The 17,456-nt window shown below is 40.7% G+C and overlaps 1 protein-coding gene across 1 annotated transcript; it reads left to right on the plus strand.

Annotated features, from left to right (window-relative positions):
* The first annotated feature begins 10,280 nt into the window (after positions 1-10,280).
* MARVELD2 (MARVEL domain containing 2) lies at positions 10,281-17,456 on the plus strand. The gene is made up of 6 exons (XM_084304943.1): positions 10,281-11,336; positions 12,927-12,959; positions 13,988-14,124; positions 14,713-14,884; positions 15,295-15,345; positions 16,235-17,456. Exons 1-6 carry the CDS (start codon positions 10,317-10,319, stop codon positions 16,349-16,351), a joined length of 1,530 nt encoding a protein of 509 aa, XP_084161069.1. The 5' UTR covers positions 10,281-10,316; the 3' UTR covers positions 16,352-17,456.

The following is a 17,456-nucleotide window of genomic DNA, read 5'->3' on the forward strand; positions in this document are numbered from 1 at the left end:
GCCAGCTTTGTTGCCCACCTCTGGATGCTCTGAAGGGCCTCAACACTCTTTTTATGTTTTCGAGCCCAGCACTGCACACAATATTTGGACCATCTGGCTGTGCTGTGTTTAACTCACCACTCAGTGGGGTTTGCCCTCCAGGCTGCCAGGGAACACTGCAGGCTCACGCTGAGCCTGCTGCCACCAGCATCCCAAGGCCCCTTTCTGCAGGGCTGCTCCCCAGCCACTTGCCTCCTTGTCTGTGCCTGTGCCTGGCACTGCTCCATCCCAGGGCAGCACCTGGCATTTTCCCTTGTTGAGCTGCAGGTTGTTAATCATCCAGTGCTCCACTGCTCCAGTCTGTCTGCTTCTCTCTGCAAGGCCTCCCTTCCCTTCAGATGACAAAGAAAAATAAAATTGATGTTTCAGAAGAACAGGAGATATAAATTTTTAGTGGACAAGATGATTACATCTTTCTTTTCTCTGCTCGGGGGAAAATAAAGTACTGCAAAAGTAAGAAAACTTTGACTCACTCTTCCCTCTCAATGGGTAGAGAATGTCAGTTGCTAATAGCAAGGTTTGCTAAAGTAAGGCTTAAGGTGACCTCTAATTCACATGTATAGTCATTAAAAACAGTATAAAAACAGTAATAAATGTTTGTGGTAACTGAGATTGCAGCTGTCTGCATCTATTATTTAAATAATACACTCTTCAATACAGACCTACTACAAGAGTGTAATAAAATCAGACAACTCTAGTTGTATTAGGTTCATGTGCTGTCACACACACAAAGCTATGTAGATAGACACCATATTTGTTGCTTTCTACGAAAGCAAAGTTTACTTCTCATGCAGAGCAATACACAGTTGTGTAGTTATGTTTGGCGCGTCTGTGTTCCCAAAGGTTACAAAAGCACCCTGCAGCCTCTCAGCTATTGCTTTCCTAGCTGTATATACTGTTTCCTTCTGCTGTCTTCCCATTTTCTTTCAGCACTATGTTTCCCTTTAAGAGATATACATGCTTACTCCTTTAGGAGCTGAAAGGTTCTTCCACTTCTCCTTACTGCCCTGCCTCTCTTTCTAACTCTCCAAAATACCTTCTGCCTTCCCACTGTTGAAAATGCTATTTTTATACACTCAGATTCTGTATATTTTCTTCCTGTCTGCTGCCTGTGTATGGCCACAGTACTGTTTTCTAACACTTAAAAACTGATTCACAGAAATTTGGTGCTTATACTATAGCACTATTGGCACTCAGCTAAGTCAGGATCAATAATGCTATTGCCTGTCCAGAGTTAGTTAATAATTCATAGCAGCAATTCCAAAATCAACTGAGGAGAAATAGTGATATGAGGAAATATGGAAATAATTAGATTAACTTTATTATACAGAGCATGATGTAACTAATTATTTGCTGTTGACTATGTAATATAGACTGACTGCACAATTAAATATTTATGCCTATATGAAGAATTTTCTGAGAACTCAAAACTCTGTAACCTAGATGTTGGTAGAGTCAGCAGTTGCTAAAAATCCTGCTCAATACAAGTGAAAATAGTTATACCTGTAGTAACACATCTTTGTTCTTGCTTCCATCTAATGTACATTTTAATTTTGAGTAAACCAGCTGAAATCTATGTTTTTTTTTCTAGCATTTTGGTAGCGTGCAGTAATGAAATGCCATTTCCAATATAATTGCTATCAGTATCAGGATTTCATCACATGCCTTCTGTGGGAACAGAAATGTTGTTTTTGGAGAGTTACATTTTTTAATGGAAAGGAACGTGGTATTGAGACATGCTTGCAGTGATACGAAAGCTTGGCAGACTAACTTGCAAAATGCAGACAACCAGAATCCTTAGAGCAATTAGGCAGAAATCACCGTGTAAGAAACATTACCACCTCAAAGAGTATAAAAGTCAAAAGAAATGTGTTTTATAACAGGCCGGCAACTGAAAGCCATGTATTGTCTGTGAAGCACCGGATAGATTGTGACCCTGGATTACCCAGTCAATGAGGAAACAGGGGAGGGTCCGGGTCCTCGAGGAAAAAAAAAAAAAAAAGTGTATAAACTGTGTTACGGAACTAGTAGGTGCGCTCTCCTGCTTGTGGGGCGCCCGCTATTGCAATCGCGAATAAATTACTACTTCACTGAGATCCTCGCCTGAGCCTAAGTTATTGGCAACGGAGTGTTTCTCACAATTTGGGGGCTCATCTGGGATCCTGCCTACCGGGAAGCCCCACCACCGCAGCAGCAGGAAGGTATGCCCCGAGACTGAGGCAGGATACGTGATATAGTGGGGAAGCGAAGAAGGTTTTAAGAACCTTTAAGAAGTTTTTTTTTTTTTTTTTAACAAAAAAAAAAAAACAACTCCGGGTTTTAAGAATTGATCCAGTAACTCTGTGCACAGACCAAGGTAAGAAATATTAAGTATTGCCTCGGGGGACTCTGTGTGATGTGTGATTGAGACGTGCTTTTGTACGAAGCGGGTGTGGAGTCCTGATCCGCGGTTTCGTAGCTCCGCGAGGGGTGCGGCTGGAGACGGACGAAGCGTGAAATAAGGGAGAAAAAGGATGAGTCTCGGGAAATTTGGTGTATGGCAAGCCCTTGCACGGGGAAGTGCTTGGCAGTACACCTCAATTTTCCACAATCGGAACGTTAGTGTGTGGTACCTTGCAGGAGGGAAATTTCAGTAGCAGCACACTGACAAGGGCTAGGAAAAATGGGAAATATGGGTTCCAGGGGACAGGGAGATGTCCCTGGGGGAGTGCCTGCCGACAGTTCTTCCTGAAGAATGATAAGAAATGGGAAAAATAATCTCAAAATTAGAGGAGATTAATAATAATAATAATAATAATAATAATAATAATAATAATAATAATAATAATAATAATAATAATAATAATAATAATAATAATAATAAGTATTGTGTATCAGTCTGGACAAAAGAACCAATTAAGGAAACAGCAGTATTTTGGCCAAAATACGGGTCTGATGAAAATTCAGGCTTTAACTTTATATGTAAACAATAAGATTCCTTTTTCGGAGAAGGAGCCAAGTTATGCTCCCTATAATATTGCACTGGTGGCAGCAGCAGTTGCTCCAGGAAGGGAGACGGGGACTGCAATTAACACCGTCCTTAAAGAAGGAGCATACTCTAGGCTCTGGGAAGAATTAGAACAAGGTAGAAGAGATATTGAGAATTTTGCCTTCCCTGATACTAACAGTACTAACACTAACTGTGTATCCTCTTCAGTGAACTACCCCCCACTTTACCAGCAGAGAGGTTAGGAATTTTAAGAAGGAGAGGAAGTCTTTAACTGAGGACTCCAACAGCCTAGCTGAACAATTAGACCAGTTCCTAGAACCTAACTTATACTCTTGGGGTTGGGGGGAGGGTATGTCTCTAAGTATGTTGTTTGCAGGAGAAGAAATGGGAATGATCAGGAGGAGAGCTGCTATACAAAAATGGGAAAGAGCCCATCCTCCAGGACCATGGGTAATACCGGCAGGGCAGAAATACCCACTTGGTGATCCTGGCTGGAATAGTAACAGTGTGCAACACAGAAATCATATGAGAGACTTGGGGTCAGAATGTGAAAATACTCAGGAATGAATCCCGAGGACACGGTATCCCAAGGGCTCTTGAAAGTTCATTTTGTGATTAAAGCATGGCAAGATCCACAGAAAATGCTCCAGAAGGTGGGGGGATGTAGTGAACAGTCACTGGGGGGCCCTCCAGTGGGAGGCCCTGAAGCTGTATGTCAGGAGGGGAGATGAGAAGGAAAAGCAGAGAGCGGAACTAATGGTATTGACAGTGCAGCAAGTAGTGGGGCAGAGGGTTGGAGAAAGAGGAGGAAAATCTTCAGGGGGAGTCAGGGCCAGGATGTAAAGGACAGGAAGAGAGATGAAGGAATGGCAGGCAAGGAAGGCTGCCGGTGTTGCGGCCTGAATCCTAGCAGGGACAGGCTTTGATTCGATGTTTTTAGTGTTGCTGGGCTGGCCACTTCGAATAGAAATATCCTGAGTGGAAGAAGAAGGAAAGAAGGAAAATGGAATTAAATATGGTATTACTGATATGTCATTTCAGCATCCTGGAGGGAGAAAGGTATGGAATTACGTTGGCCAATGAGTGAGCCTTTGGTGAAAGTACAGGCTGGAGAAAGATACAAAGAAGTATTAAAAAGGGTTACTGAAGGTGTTAAAGGTGTGGTATGTGGTGTTTGACAGAGCTGTTTGAGGTTGAATGAGCAAGGAAAGAGGATGTAGACATTATCTAAGTAACAGCCTAGAGGTTTTGGTATATTTGCTGTGGTGTTTGGTCAGTTGCCCAAGTATCAGGAAGGGAGGGGATGGCGGGGGAGGACAGCCTGCTCCACCAGGAGCCTGTCCACAGGCCGCAGGGGAGCTTCGGCTCCAGCGCCTGGAGCGCCTCCTCCCCCTCCTTCTGTGCTGACCGTGGTGTCTGCGGGGAGGTTTTTCGCTCCTGGCTCTCTCAGCTGCTGTTGAGCAGCAGGTTTGTGTTTGTTAGTTTTTGTTTTCATGGATGTGCTCTCACAGAGGCATGGACTGTGTTACTCATGGGTTGGCTCTGAGCACTGGTGGGCCCCTTTGTAAAGTATCAGGGGTTAAATTAACCAATGAAACCCTAAAAAGGGATGATCCTAAGTTATTGGCTACTGAATGTTTCTCATACTTCTCACTTAACAGAATATTGTCGAGGTACCTTACCTATTTTACCTAAGGCACTTCTGCGATAATTGCTTAATTCCTGTTTGATTTAAAAACAAGTAAACAAACAAAACCCATCAGTGACTTAAACGCTCAAGCACAATGTTTTTTTTCATTAATCTCAATATATGAGTATTCAATCTCAATATATGAGTATTCGATCTGTCTACACTGTGGAATAATTAGGCTGTAGGAGAACTCTGGAGGTCAACTTCAAAAGTAGATCAGGTGCACAGGCCCATTATAGATAAAGTTTGGAGCATCTTTCTAGATGAAGATTATTCTTCTGATATGGATGATGTCTGAAGAGTCAGTGAATGACATGTGAGCACTGCTGATGTCCTCTGTAGTAACTGAAAGGTAACTGTCATTTTACATATATATATATATACATTTTCTGTACTTTTAAATTGAACTTCTAGATTTTTCTCTTGGTGTTTATGAGGGGTAGAAGGCAATTATTATCTTATAAATTAACAAGAATTAAGCCATATTGCCCCAAAATTTTAATACAGTATAGGTGATAGTGTATTGTTAGTGAATTCTAAACTACATCAAATGCAGGGGAGATGCAGGCCATTTTCTACAGATTTTGTCCAGCTTCAGCCAGGATTTTATTTTAGTGTGCATTTTTCAGGTTTATTTAGTAAGGTTTTAGTAGCATGGGAGCTGCAGGGCTGGTCTCTGTTAGAAGATATGAGGAGCTGCCCCATGTTAGATAAGAATCAGTTCCAGATGGCTCTGAAAGGGCCCTGCCACTGGCCAAAGCTGGTCTCACCAGCTAAGGTGTTTGCACCTCTGTGAAAATATACCTAAGAAAAAGTGAAAAACAATGTGTGGTGGCACAGGACTTGAGAAAATGTGAGAGAAACAGCCTTGCAGACCCCATGTTCAGTGAGGAAGGAGGGCAGAAGGTGCTCTGGGCATGGAGAACAAGTTCCCCTGCAGCCTGTGGAGAGGCCCCTGGTGGAGCAGGCTGTTCCCCTGCAGCTCATGATCAGATCTCTATGCTGCAGCCCATGAAGGAGCCCCTGGTGGAGCAGGTGGATGTGGCCTGGAGGAGGCTGAGAACCAAGCAGAGCCCCCACTGGAGCAGGCTCCTGGCAGAATCTAGTTTACAGAGGCACAATTAGAGATGAAATACTGCTAATAATTTCTGCAAGTAAGTTGAAGTCTGTGCAGTTTAACAAACTTTAAACTGTTGTCTAAGTTTAACAAATTGCTGCTGATTTATGTGCTCATCAGAAATATTTGTTCATGAGATAACAAAGTTCTGGGTAATTTCTTACAGCTGAATTGATACTGCCTACTTGTGAGAAAAATGTTGGCTTGCATGGGAGAGGAATTCTATAATCAAAGGATTAAAATTTTCAGGAAACTGTAATGTCCAATGATAGGCCAACATAAATAAATAAATAAATAAAAACTAACCAATTTTATCTCAACACGTAAACTCTAACTGCTTATCTCTTTTCTGGATTCATTCATCAGTAGTTTGTGTGTAGTCATCCAGCAGACAAAAAGAAGATCACTGTAATACCTTTAATGGTACAGGATATATACATTAATTATGGCCTAGTCACATTTGTAATTACCATGGTCTTCTTTCTTGACTTTCTTAAAAATTGAAACAACATTTGCTAGCTTCCAGTCAACAGGGACCTCTGCAGATTCCCCAAACCATAGAAAAATAATTGAGAGAGGTCTCATAATGACATCAGCCAGCTCTCTGAGTACCCTTGGATGAATCCCATTGGGCCCCATGCATCCAGCTGGAGCAGCAAATCCCATACATGTTCAGAGATGGTTCGGAGGTTATCGTTCCCACAGTCATGGTCCTCCAGCTTGGAGTTTGAGAATTAAGGAATTAAAATAAGCATCTGTCTTTCTAGAAGTGAGGGTTATGTGATGCTTTACAAATATGCAAGACAGGGTCCTCATGCTGCAGTACTTAAAAATCATTTTCCCTTTGTGATTGCACAGATTTCTTCAGATATTAATCTGAATCATTATTAAGTAAATTGAATTTCGTCACATTATTGCCCTGTTGCTTGGTGTCAAAAAGTACTTGCATAGCTCTGACAGCTATAACCTTAGCAGAAAACCTAGGTGCTACAACAGATCTCTGCAGAACTGTATTTGCAACTTTTCTCCACTGAAGTAGTTAATCATTAACTCATGCCCCCACCCACCACTCGTATCTATTAATAATTAATCAGGCTTTACAAATTAAGTCATTCTTTCAGGCTTAAGGATTCTTTTAAAAGGCTTTAAGGGACTTAGTGAGAAGCCCTTTGGAAATCTAATAGACTACCGTAGCTTGATATTCATTGCTTACTGATCCCTTTCAAATAGGAAAAAATAGAAGTAAGAAAAAATCAAAGTTTGCAGTACATTTTATAAAATGTGTAACATGAGGCAATCTAAACGATGGTTCATGCAGAAAAATGTGTTTTGTATAGTATGTAATCCAAAAATCATTGTTCAGACAGCTGGGTTCTCCCTGCAATGTTAATTATTTGTAATAAAAGACTTTATGTCTTTAACTAAGGCCTTAACATCCAGACGAATTCATTATGTAGGCTATGTAATAATAACTCTACATCCTAAATACACAGTTAATGAGCAGTAGGGACTTTTTATTCTGTGGAGGTAATCCATAAATATGTTTTGGTAATGTGATAAACACTTTAAATATATATACACTGGATTTGTATCTAAAATAATTCAAATATATACATGACAACATAAGTAAACTTATGAATTATTTATTTTTCAGCGTCTTTAATCATATATGCATCGTCATCTACCCCATATGATGCTGGTGATTATTCTCTCAGCTCAAATTACTCTTTTTCAAGCTGTTGAGAAGCTACCACTGAATAGACATTTCAGGAGGTAAACTTTTTGTTTACTTTCTTGAAGATCACTTTTTTTGAAAAATTAAGGGGGGGAAAACAATTTTCGTACAGAAACATCTTTAGGGTACACATAGGGATGTGACATTTTCAGTCACAGACTGATTACTTTGTACTTTGGTTCTCAAAAGTTTTTCCAGATCAAATAAATTTTGTACATTTGAATTTTAGTAGCAACATTTTAACTGCAGTCTTGTTTGTAATCCTTGCTTAGCTTTCTTTTCTATTGTATCAAATATTTGTTCTCTGTCCTAGATAAAATCTAGGATAAAATGTCTGGACAAACTCTTCATTTTTACAATCAAAAAGATTTAAGTGATAATTAAATTGAATTGATACAAGCAGTACAGAATGCTTTGCACATTGCTTATCATGACAAAAAATATTAACCTGGAACTTAGATAAAACTGTATTTACGTGTAGTGTTAGATAAGAGATGTAAGAAAAAAGATATAAAGGGAAATGATCCTTATTTCCATTGAAGCAGTTATACATCCATGGAACTACAAAAAATATTTTAAGGAGTGCTTCCTCTGAAATTAGATTGCAGCACTAGTTTTTATCTTGTGGATTTTTTTGCCTATCAAACTACTGAGAGTACCATATATTGTGTTTTTACCTTGCTGGGCGTCTCTCTCACTCCCCCTCCTTAGAAGAAGGGGAGAAGAAAGTATGCTGGAAAGGAAAAAGACTCACAGGTTGAGACAAGGGTTGAGATACAGCAAAAAGGAAGAGGAAAAAAAAAAAAAAAAAGAGCAAAGGTTGTGCAAAGCACACTGAGAGAGAAAAGAAATTACTCTCTACTTCCCATCAACAAGTGATGTTCAGCCAAGCAGGACTTCCATATGCACAGTGGATGTTTGGGAGGACAGACTTCATAATGAGAGCCCCCCCCTTCTCCTTCTCCTTCCCCTTTCCCAGCTTTTATTGCTGAGTGTGACACCATCTGGTATGGAATATCCCTTTGGTTGGTTTAGGTCAGCTGCCCTGGCCATGTCCCCTTCCCACCGCTTGCCCACCCCAAGCCCACTGGATCTTAGAGGGGTTTGGAGGGAGTCTTGGTGCTGTGCCAGCACTACTCAGCAATAGACAAAACTTTGGTGTGATACTAATGCTGTTCTAGCTACAAGTGCAGAGCACAGCACTGTATGAGCAGCTGCAGGGAAAGGTAACTCCATCCCAGCCAGACCCAGTACACCACAGTTTTTTTTGGAACAAAGTTTTGTTTGTTTGTTTGTTTGTTTGTTTTTATAAAACTACATCTACTGAAGCTTCTATATTAGAATGCTTGGGAAAAAAAAAAACATATAAATATATTTTCAATTACAAGACTATAGTGATCTACATACAGATTGTTTAGTGCTAGTGGAGTGACACAGCATGATATACTGTATTTTGACTCTACCTTGCCTTCTGAACCATGGGGTTCATTTATACCTCTAGAGCCTCAGATACATGTCTATGACCTTGGTATCTCTGAAACAGAAAAAAAAAGCTTTAATTGTGATGATCTTTCTAATAAAAGGTGTGATTGTGATCACACCTAACTGAAATGAGACTAACTTCCTTTTCTTAACCAAAAGAAAGAGTTTGTCGGGGCATCTGACAAAGTGTTTCACAGTTATCACTGTAGGATTGTTTTCTTAATTTAACTGTGAAGTTAAATACAGACTGTATGATGAAGTCTGTATTACCCAAGAACCACTCTGAAACCCAACATACGTACTAAACACTGTTGGCACAGAGCCATGGAACATAATACTGAAGGTAGCAACAAGAGAAAAGAATACATATAGCTTGAATTGGCAGTGATGAACAGAGGGTATTACAGTCAGAAACCAGCAGCTGTTAAGCATAAGTGATGGGGGGACATGTGTGGTGCGTGGGCAGTCCCCTCCTGCTGCAGCAGCTCCTGGGTTGGTAGAGCAGGAGACTTTTTTTTTTTTTTTCATGGTAATACATGGTTGGTAGGTTAAAGGTTGAGGTAGTTGTTGACAGAGAGCCAGGCGTGCCAGACTTAATTGAAGAAAAACAGGACAAATAAGAATGAGCAGGATGGATTCCCTTTTACTTTGAGCCAGCGCAGTGGAGGTGAACTGCCTTGCAGCCAGCCGCAGCTCAAGCAGTCATGGATTAAAGCAGAGGGATAGGAGAGTGACCAAGTATCACTGACTAATTTAACAGATTAATGTACTACAATGGCATTCGCTAAAGAGATACTTGTCTGCGCTGAAGTGCCCCTTTAGCTACTTGGGTGGGCTAGAAGGTCAAGCCAGCATCAATACAAGTTCCCCCTGCTTCCCCTGAACTGAATTCCTGGTATTCCTGAGCTGAATACTAAACGACAGGACGCTCCCTGCCCGCCCTGAGCCATGCAAGAAACCCAAAAAAAAAAAAAAAAAAAAAAAAAAAAAAAAAAAAAAAAAAAAAAAAAAGCGAGTACAACAGCGACAGAAGTAAATTTAAGGAATCCTTCCTTGCTCCGGGGCCGCTCTCCCTGCGGCTGCCCCTCGGGGCTCGCCGGGTTTCCGCCGCTCGGGTCCCGCCCGCCCGGAAGGCGCCGCAGGTGAGGCCACCGGGGCGGGACGGGCCGGGCCGGGCCGGGCAGGGTGCGGAGCCCCGGGGCCGGTGCCGCAGCGGGCAGGTGCCGGGGCTCTTCCCCCGCCGCCGCCGCGCCGAGCGCCGGCCATGTCGCGGAGCGCCTCGTCCCCGCCGCCCGCCGGCTCCTCGCCGCCGCCGCTGCCCCTGCAGCCGCCCTGCGGCCCCGGCGGCGGCGGCGGGGCGGCCGAGCTGAAGCCGGTGCGGCGCTTCGTGCCCGACTCCTGGAAGAATTTCTTCAAGGGCCGGCGCGGCCGGGAGGCCGGCTGGGGCAGCACGGCGTCCGACATCAGGTACGTGTCGGATGGGGTGGAGTGCTCGCCGCCCGCATCGCCCGGCGCCAGGCGGGCAGAGCCCCGGTCGGTGCCCGGCTCCTACCGGGAGCCCTATGGAGGGTCGGGGGGCAGCTGCCCGTCGAGGAAGGAGGCTGAAGCCATGCTGCGCGGGGACTCGCTGGGGTCGCTGGAGCAGCATGCGCCCACTGGCATGACCTACAGCGAGCGGGTGGAAGCCTACCACCAGCGGTACGCCTACATGAAGTCCTGGGCTGGCCTGCTCAGGATCCTCGGCGTGGTGGAGCTGCTGCTGGGCGCCGCCGTCTTCGCCTGCGTGACGGCCTACGTGCACAAGGACAACGAGTGGTACAACATGTTCGGGTACTCGCAGCCCTACAGCTACGGGGCCAGCGGCACCTACGGAGGCTACTACTACAGCGGACCCAAAACTCCCTTCATCCTGGTGGTAGCTGGCGTGGCGTGGATAGCCACCATCGTGCTGCTGGTGCTCGGCATGTCGATGTACTACCGGACCATCCTCCTCGATTCCAACTGGTGGCCGCTAACAGAGTTTGGCATTAATGTGGCCATGTTCTTTCTGTACATGTCGGCGGGCATAGTGTATGTCAACGACATCAACCGAGGTGGTCTCTGCTATTACCAGTTCTTTAAGACGCCGATAAACGCCTCTTTCTGCCGCATAGAAGGAGGTCAGACAGCAGCAATCATCTTCCTGTTCGTCACGGTGGTCATCTATCTGATTAGCGCGTTAGTTTGTCTGAAGCTGTGGAGGCACGAAGGAGCCAGGAGGCACCGGGAGTTAATGGAACGAGAGGTAGGTCCTGAGCAGCCGCCTTCTCTCTGGTGGGTATGGCATGGTGGGCACCGCTCCAAGATCTTTTCCTGTGTCAAAGACTGGTCGTATCAGGTGTGCAGCAAGCACAAAGCCTTTGAGGGTGGGCTTTCACAAATCTCAGAGCACTGAATAAAAGGTGCATTGAAGATGCCTGGCCCAAAATCTTTTTTGTTATTGACTTTGGTAGGGAAAGGGCTCTGTTTGCTTTGGAATACTGGGTTCTCTTCCTGCAGGAGGTGATGAACTGCTTCCTGGTATGTGTTTTCCAAACAAAGGAAGAAATGAACAATGTGCCTGTTCAGCTCTTTAGTAGGGTTGGGCTTAAAGCCACCTAGCATTTCTTTGAAGAATGTGCTTTCAGCATGTGAAGTGCTAGCGTGAGCCACAATAAGAATATGAAATATGCATTTGGACTTACAAGCAAAGTTCTAAGCTACTTCTTTTTGTCTTTTTAGCTTTGCATATAGCAGTACTAGGCAATAATGGTAATAATAGAGCTGCCTAGATCTAGGTGTCTCAGATTTCAAGTAATTTCATCTTTTGAATTAAACTGTCTTGCATTTGCAGCTGGCTTTGCCCCTGCTAGAAACTTTCAGTGCTCACCTAGTTAATGATAAACTGTAATAGTGGAGACCTAGCACTATCAGCTAGAACATTCAAAGTCATCTGCGTAAAAACCTCTTTCACGTGAATGCCCCAACAAAAAAAAAAAAATTAAATCAATAGAACTTAATGTACCTTTAAAACTTGCAGTGAAACCTGTGAAAGCCTAACTTACTGGGGGTCAGTATTTAAATAACTTTAAGAGATACCAAGTTGTTTCATCAGCTTTATGATTGCAGTTTGTTGATTTGTAGCATTTTCATTTAATGCTGTTTTTTTTTTTTTTTTTGCCAACATGTTGAATGAAACTGAGGCTCCCCTTTTGAAAAGTGAATTACAGATGTATGATAAAACTTTATTTTTAACAAATTTGTAAATATGTCCTTCAAGATTGAGGTGATTGTTGGCATTACATAGAAGATTGCTCAGACATTCTTCCCTCTTATTATCAATGTTCTTTTATTCTAGTTATTTAAGATTTTTATTTTTTTAAGCCAATACTTCTAAAGCCAATTATACAGGTTAGGTGAAAGGTTAGTCTGGAGAATGCTCTGCAAAATAGCTGCTGGTTGAGTTACTGGTTAGCACACTGTTGTGTTTGCTAGGCAATGAACTAGACTGCAGAGTGTCAGCAAGTTAATACAGGCTGGAATGTGAAATAATCAAGGTGATTGGGAATTGATTGGAGTATTTCCTCTACACTGCTGCATACAGCTGTGCTACAGAAGATCCTGTCGGTTTTGGTGATTGTGTTAATTCCAACATTCTTAAATAATCTTTAAAGAAATTGTTCTGAAAGTATTCCTTATGCTAAATTTATTCATACTTCAATATAAATACATAACGATCTGTACAGCATGACTCTGGGGGGGGGGAAGTTTGTGTCTGTGTTTTTTTCTTTTAATCTTGTTATTGCTTAAAATAAAACATTAAAGGTCGTTTTTTGTTTGTTTGTTTGTTTTATAGATGAAAACACAGTCGTCTTTACCAGAAAAGAAGGTAGGAAGCAAATTTATTTTTCTCTTTGTTTACTGGCATTTCAAAGTGTGCATTCTTTTTCTTTTGACTCTTCGTTTTGGCTGACCTACCAACCTGGGGAGGGAAGGGGGCTAGGAAAAGATTAGGTTTAATTCTTTAATGTAGTCGGGACGGTGTTCTACCTAGAAGATTTGGAAGAAGCTTGTGAAAAAGTTATCACTCGTTAGTCTAGGTTATAAAATTTACTGTAGACAGAAAATCTAATGTCTGTTTCTGTGTGTGACCTTACTCTCTTTCATGAAGTGACAAGTTCTATAGCACTTATCATAGAGATTTGCAGACTTACCTGTAACAGCAGAGTGTCTGATGCATTGCACGTTTTAGGGATTTTTTTCCCTCCTGGTTGCTTACTTAGATTGGAGAGTAGCCGGTGGAAGCACAGTAGCAGGTGCTCTGTAACTTCAGTTTGCTTCTGTGACTCTAAGACTGCTTCAAGTCCCCTTTGCAAGCGTTGAAATATCAGCAAAAAAGAGGATTTTAGTGCTTCTGCTGCAGAAAGAAGCAGGTGCATATACTACAGAGTTTGAATGGGATCTTACTACAAAAGATGTTGATGATTCCCAGAGAACTTCTGGTGTTTCTTTCAGTCCTAAATGTCTTCCAGTAGATACTGTGAATTTCCCACCACTGTCTTCTCTGTTGCTTACTTCAGTACTGAATCAGGAGACTTTTTTTTTTTTTTAACGTCTTCTGCAACGACTCCATGAGCTATTATTTCTGGATTAAGGGATAAACTGTAGAATATTATGCAAGGGGAAGAGGAAAGTCCAGTTACTATATGAGAAGCATTAGTGTAACTCTTTCCTAATTTTCTCATTATAGTAAAGGTTGTAAAGAATGTACTGCTGTTCAGTTCTCTCATTAATGTCTTCATATTAATTGGATACTTCACATTAATTGGTTACTTTATGGAGTTTGTTATATTGCATTTGAAGGACAGCTGACTTTCTATTTGGAACTAATTTTTTTTTTTTCCTTTTAAAACTTAGTATGACAGTGATGATGGACCAAGAGAAGAGGCCAATTACAGTCAGCTTAAATCAGTGGAAAGGAAACAAGAACTACTTAATGGTCATATACCTGCAGGACACATTCCTAAACCTATAGTGATGCCAGACTATTTAGCGTAAGTGTCTTGACTTTGATAAAAGAACATAATGGAGAATACTCAAATGATGTTTTTCACTCAATATTTCTCATACATACGTTCATGTTTTCTCTGTCATACTGTGTGTACTGTGGGAACTCGTAATTCTTTATCAATGCCATAGACACAGCAATGTAAACAAGGAATCTTGTCTTTTAAAAACAAACAACTCCCCAAACACAACCAAAATGTTAGAACACAGTTATAATCTAACGTGTAGAATAATTACCAGAGTGTAATTACCACCACATAGGGTGGGAAATTACCATATATGTGGGAAATTACTTGACTTTTTAGCCACTAAAATTTGAGTAATCTCCTACTTACTCTAGTGCTAAATTGATAATATACTCCCTTTTAAAGAGCAGGCCTTTACATGGTCAAGTATGAGACCATAAATCAATTTATATACTATTTGTCATACCTTTCAATGCTTTGCATACATGAAAATTTCAGCAGGTTACAAAATTAGCAGTCAATACAGGAATACTATATTGATGTCAAAGGTCTGTGTGTTTTTTGAAGTCATATGTCTAATACTAGTTCTTGAAAATCCTTTTTCTGAAGGAAATACCCAGCAATTCAAACAAATGAAATGCGAGACCGGTACAAAGCAGTATTCAATGATCAGTTTGCTGAGTATAAAGAACTGTCTGCAGAAGTTAATGCTGTATTAAAAAAGTTTGATGAGCTGGATGCATTGATGAGACAGCTTCCTCATCATCCTGGAAGTATATATGTAAGTAACTGTGAAATGGGCTTATGGAAAGCACAGGTAATATTAAGCAGATTCTGACTGACTTTCTTTGGGCACAACATCTAGTAATACTGGCAATGGCTCAGTAGGAGAGACAGTTTTCCCCAAACATGTTCTTTCTTGTTTGGTCATCAGTCAAGGCAGCTAAGTTGCAATTAGATTGTATTGGTGTTTGTTTGTTTGTTTGTTTTAAAGTATTTTCATGCTATCAGCTTTTAAGTTGGAGTAAATTAATTAATTTTCACTACTTCCCAAGTTCAGAATGTACAACTAAAATAAATCAATAAATTTGATCAACTGAGAGATTGACTTCTGACAAGTATCTTGTAGAATTTACATGAAGATTAGGAGTGTACTCAATGTGTTTAAAAATGTGTGGTCTCTCTTCTTAGGAACAGGAAAGGATATCAAAAGTTCTGCAAGAATACAAGAAAAAGAAAAATGTGAGTGATTTCAGCTTTACATTGCTCATGAATCTAAAGAATAGCAAAGAAAATATAAATATCAGCATTTCTGATACTAGGTACAGTTTGCTAGTTCAGGGTAACCCTAGCAATTACAGGGTTTTGTATATTTTGTCTTTTAAAACTGTAGCGTACTACCCACTTCATTCATGTCAACAACCTGTTTTGAGACTAATGATTTTACTAGTCAGATGTGGAAGAAAACACTTTTGAGTGTTTCAGTCTTCTAAGAGTACATCTCATCTATTAATATTCCAGAGTCCTTTCAGAGGACTACTTAGTCTTTGGGATCCAGTTCATATACATTCACTAGCTGGCACAGACTACAGATACATTAACAGGAAAGATAGTCTTAGCCTTCAAAAGAAGTTTTGTGTTTTCTTTGTGGCATGAAATTAAAGTGGACTTCCAAAAATAATTTCCATTGTGATCCAAAAAGTTTCACTTTGTCCTTTTTAAATGCCAGCAGTATTCTATTAAAAGAGTCATACATTAAAAGTACCCTTTTTTTCTCATAAAATTCAAATTTTGTGTCCATGCTAAGTTTCATTGCTCTTTTGGGAAAGGGGCTTATTAGACATACCAGAACACATGCATAAAATTATGTAGTAGAATGTCACTTATACGTAGAGATTTCTGTTTAAAAGCTGCTTTGTTTACTGTGTAGCTACAGCTCATTAAAGCAGAACTTCCTCCTGTAGCCCTTCACAAAGGAACGGGAAACAGGAAGGAAATAAGAAAAGAAAGAATATGATTTTGGAGAATAATTTTATAATGTCCTTAATCAAGAACATCACTGGTAATAGACTACTTTTGGATGAAACTGAAAACATGAATATTAATATAAGGGTTTGTGTATTTTTGGCAGGATCCTGCATTTCTGGAGAAAAAGGAGCGTTGTGAATACCTCAAGAATAAGCTTTCTCACATAAAACAACGAATTCAGGACTATGATAAAGTTATGAATTGGAATGTACAAATATAGCAGTGCCTTGACCTCGGGGATACTACTTTCTGGTTTTTTAAATCAATATGCATATTTTGAAATATTTATTTACTTTCAGAACTGTACACTTTCTACGGGGATAACTGCCTAATCATTTTGTCACTTATTTAGATATTGTATGTTATGGTCAGGTTTTGTATGTAGATCAGTTATAAATCCATGTAAAGAAGCTGTCAGATATGTTTAGAATACCAGTGTTAACATTATGCTGTCATCAGCCAGTACACAGCCTGGCCTCTTAAGGGTGCATACTTTATCTGAAAATACTGTATCTGCAGAGTCCACTAGAAAAAGCAGTTCTAAATACTGTATCAAAAGTGTGTATATAAATGCTGTAACAATTTCAGATTTTATGTATAGATGACATCTTAATGGTATCAGAAAGAGTTGAGCTGTTCCTTGTGGCTGGGGTTTGGCAGAGTAATTCATGACACAGAAGTACTCTATAGACTTGTTTTCTACTTGGAAAGTAGGAAATCAGTTTTATAAGACTACTGTATTTTCAAATTCTCCGCTGTATGTCAGAAGTTATCTGGAATTTCACCTAATAAGGGATGCAGAATAAGTTCCTGTTTAAGCAATAATTGTATGCTGGGTTGTGTTTTGTTTCCTATGCTCCTCTGTCAAGATGACACAGTGAATATGTGGCCTTAAGGGAAGAGAGGTACAGAGTTGGAATCATGTTTAGTGGTCCACTAGCATTGCTAGTGTTCTCTACATATATTTTAGGGTTCATCTTAGTAGGTTTCCATGGCCTTAAAGAAAAGGAAAACACTCATTTTCTTTGTCTGCAAGATACAAGACTTTTTGTTTTGGACAAGTTTTAAGATTACCTTGGTGCAAGTGTTTGAGAACTCATTATTCGGAGAATTAAATTGTTTCCCATTTGAAGTATAAATTACTAGCATCTTTTATAAGGGCAGGTAGGATGTTTTGTGTATTTTCTAAAGCATACGTTTTCATATTGTGTCTTGGAGATACAGGTTTGTATATGCAAATCTTTCCACGAGCTAGCGAATTCTCTTCTTTGTATGCTTTTTTCACATCTTTGTTTACTTTTTTACTTAGTGAAATTGTTAGAAGC

The sequence above is a fragment of the Netta rufina genome, assembly GCF_964035555.1.
Source record: "Netta rufina genome assembly, chromosome: Z".
Classification (NCBI taxonomy): Eukaryota; Metazoa; Chordata; class Aves; order Anseriformes; family Anatidae; genus Netta; species Netta rufina.

Coding starts and splice junctions, on each gene's coding strand:
- MARVELD2 (XM_084304943.1), top strand. CDS start 10,317: ATGTCGCGGAGCGCCTCGTCCCCGCCGCCCGCCGGCTCCTCGCCGCCG. Junction 12,960..13,987: donor CGTCTTTACCAGAAAAGAAG/GTAGGAAGCAAA, acceptor TTTAAAACTTAG/TATGACAGTGATGATGGACC. Junction 14,125..14,712: donor GTGATGCCAGACTATTTAGC/GTAAGTGTCTTG, acceptor CTTTTTCTGAAG/GAAATACCCAGCAATTCAAA.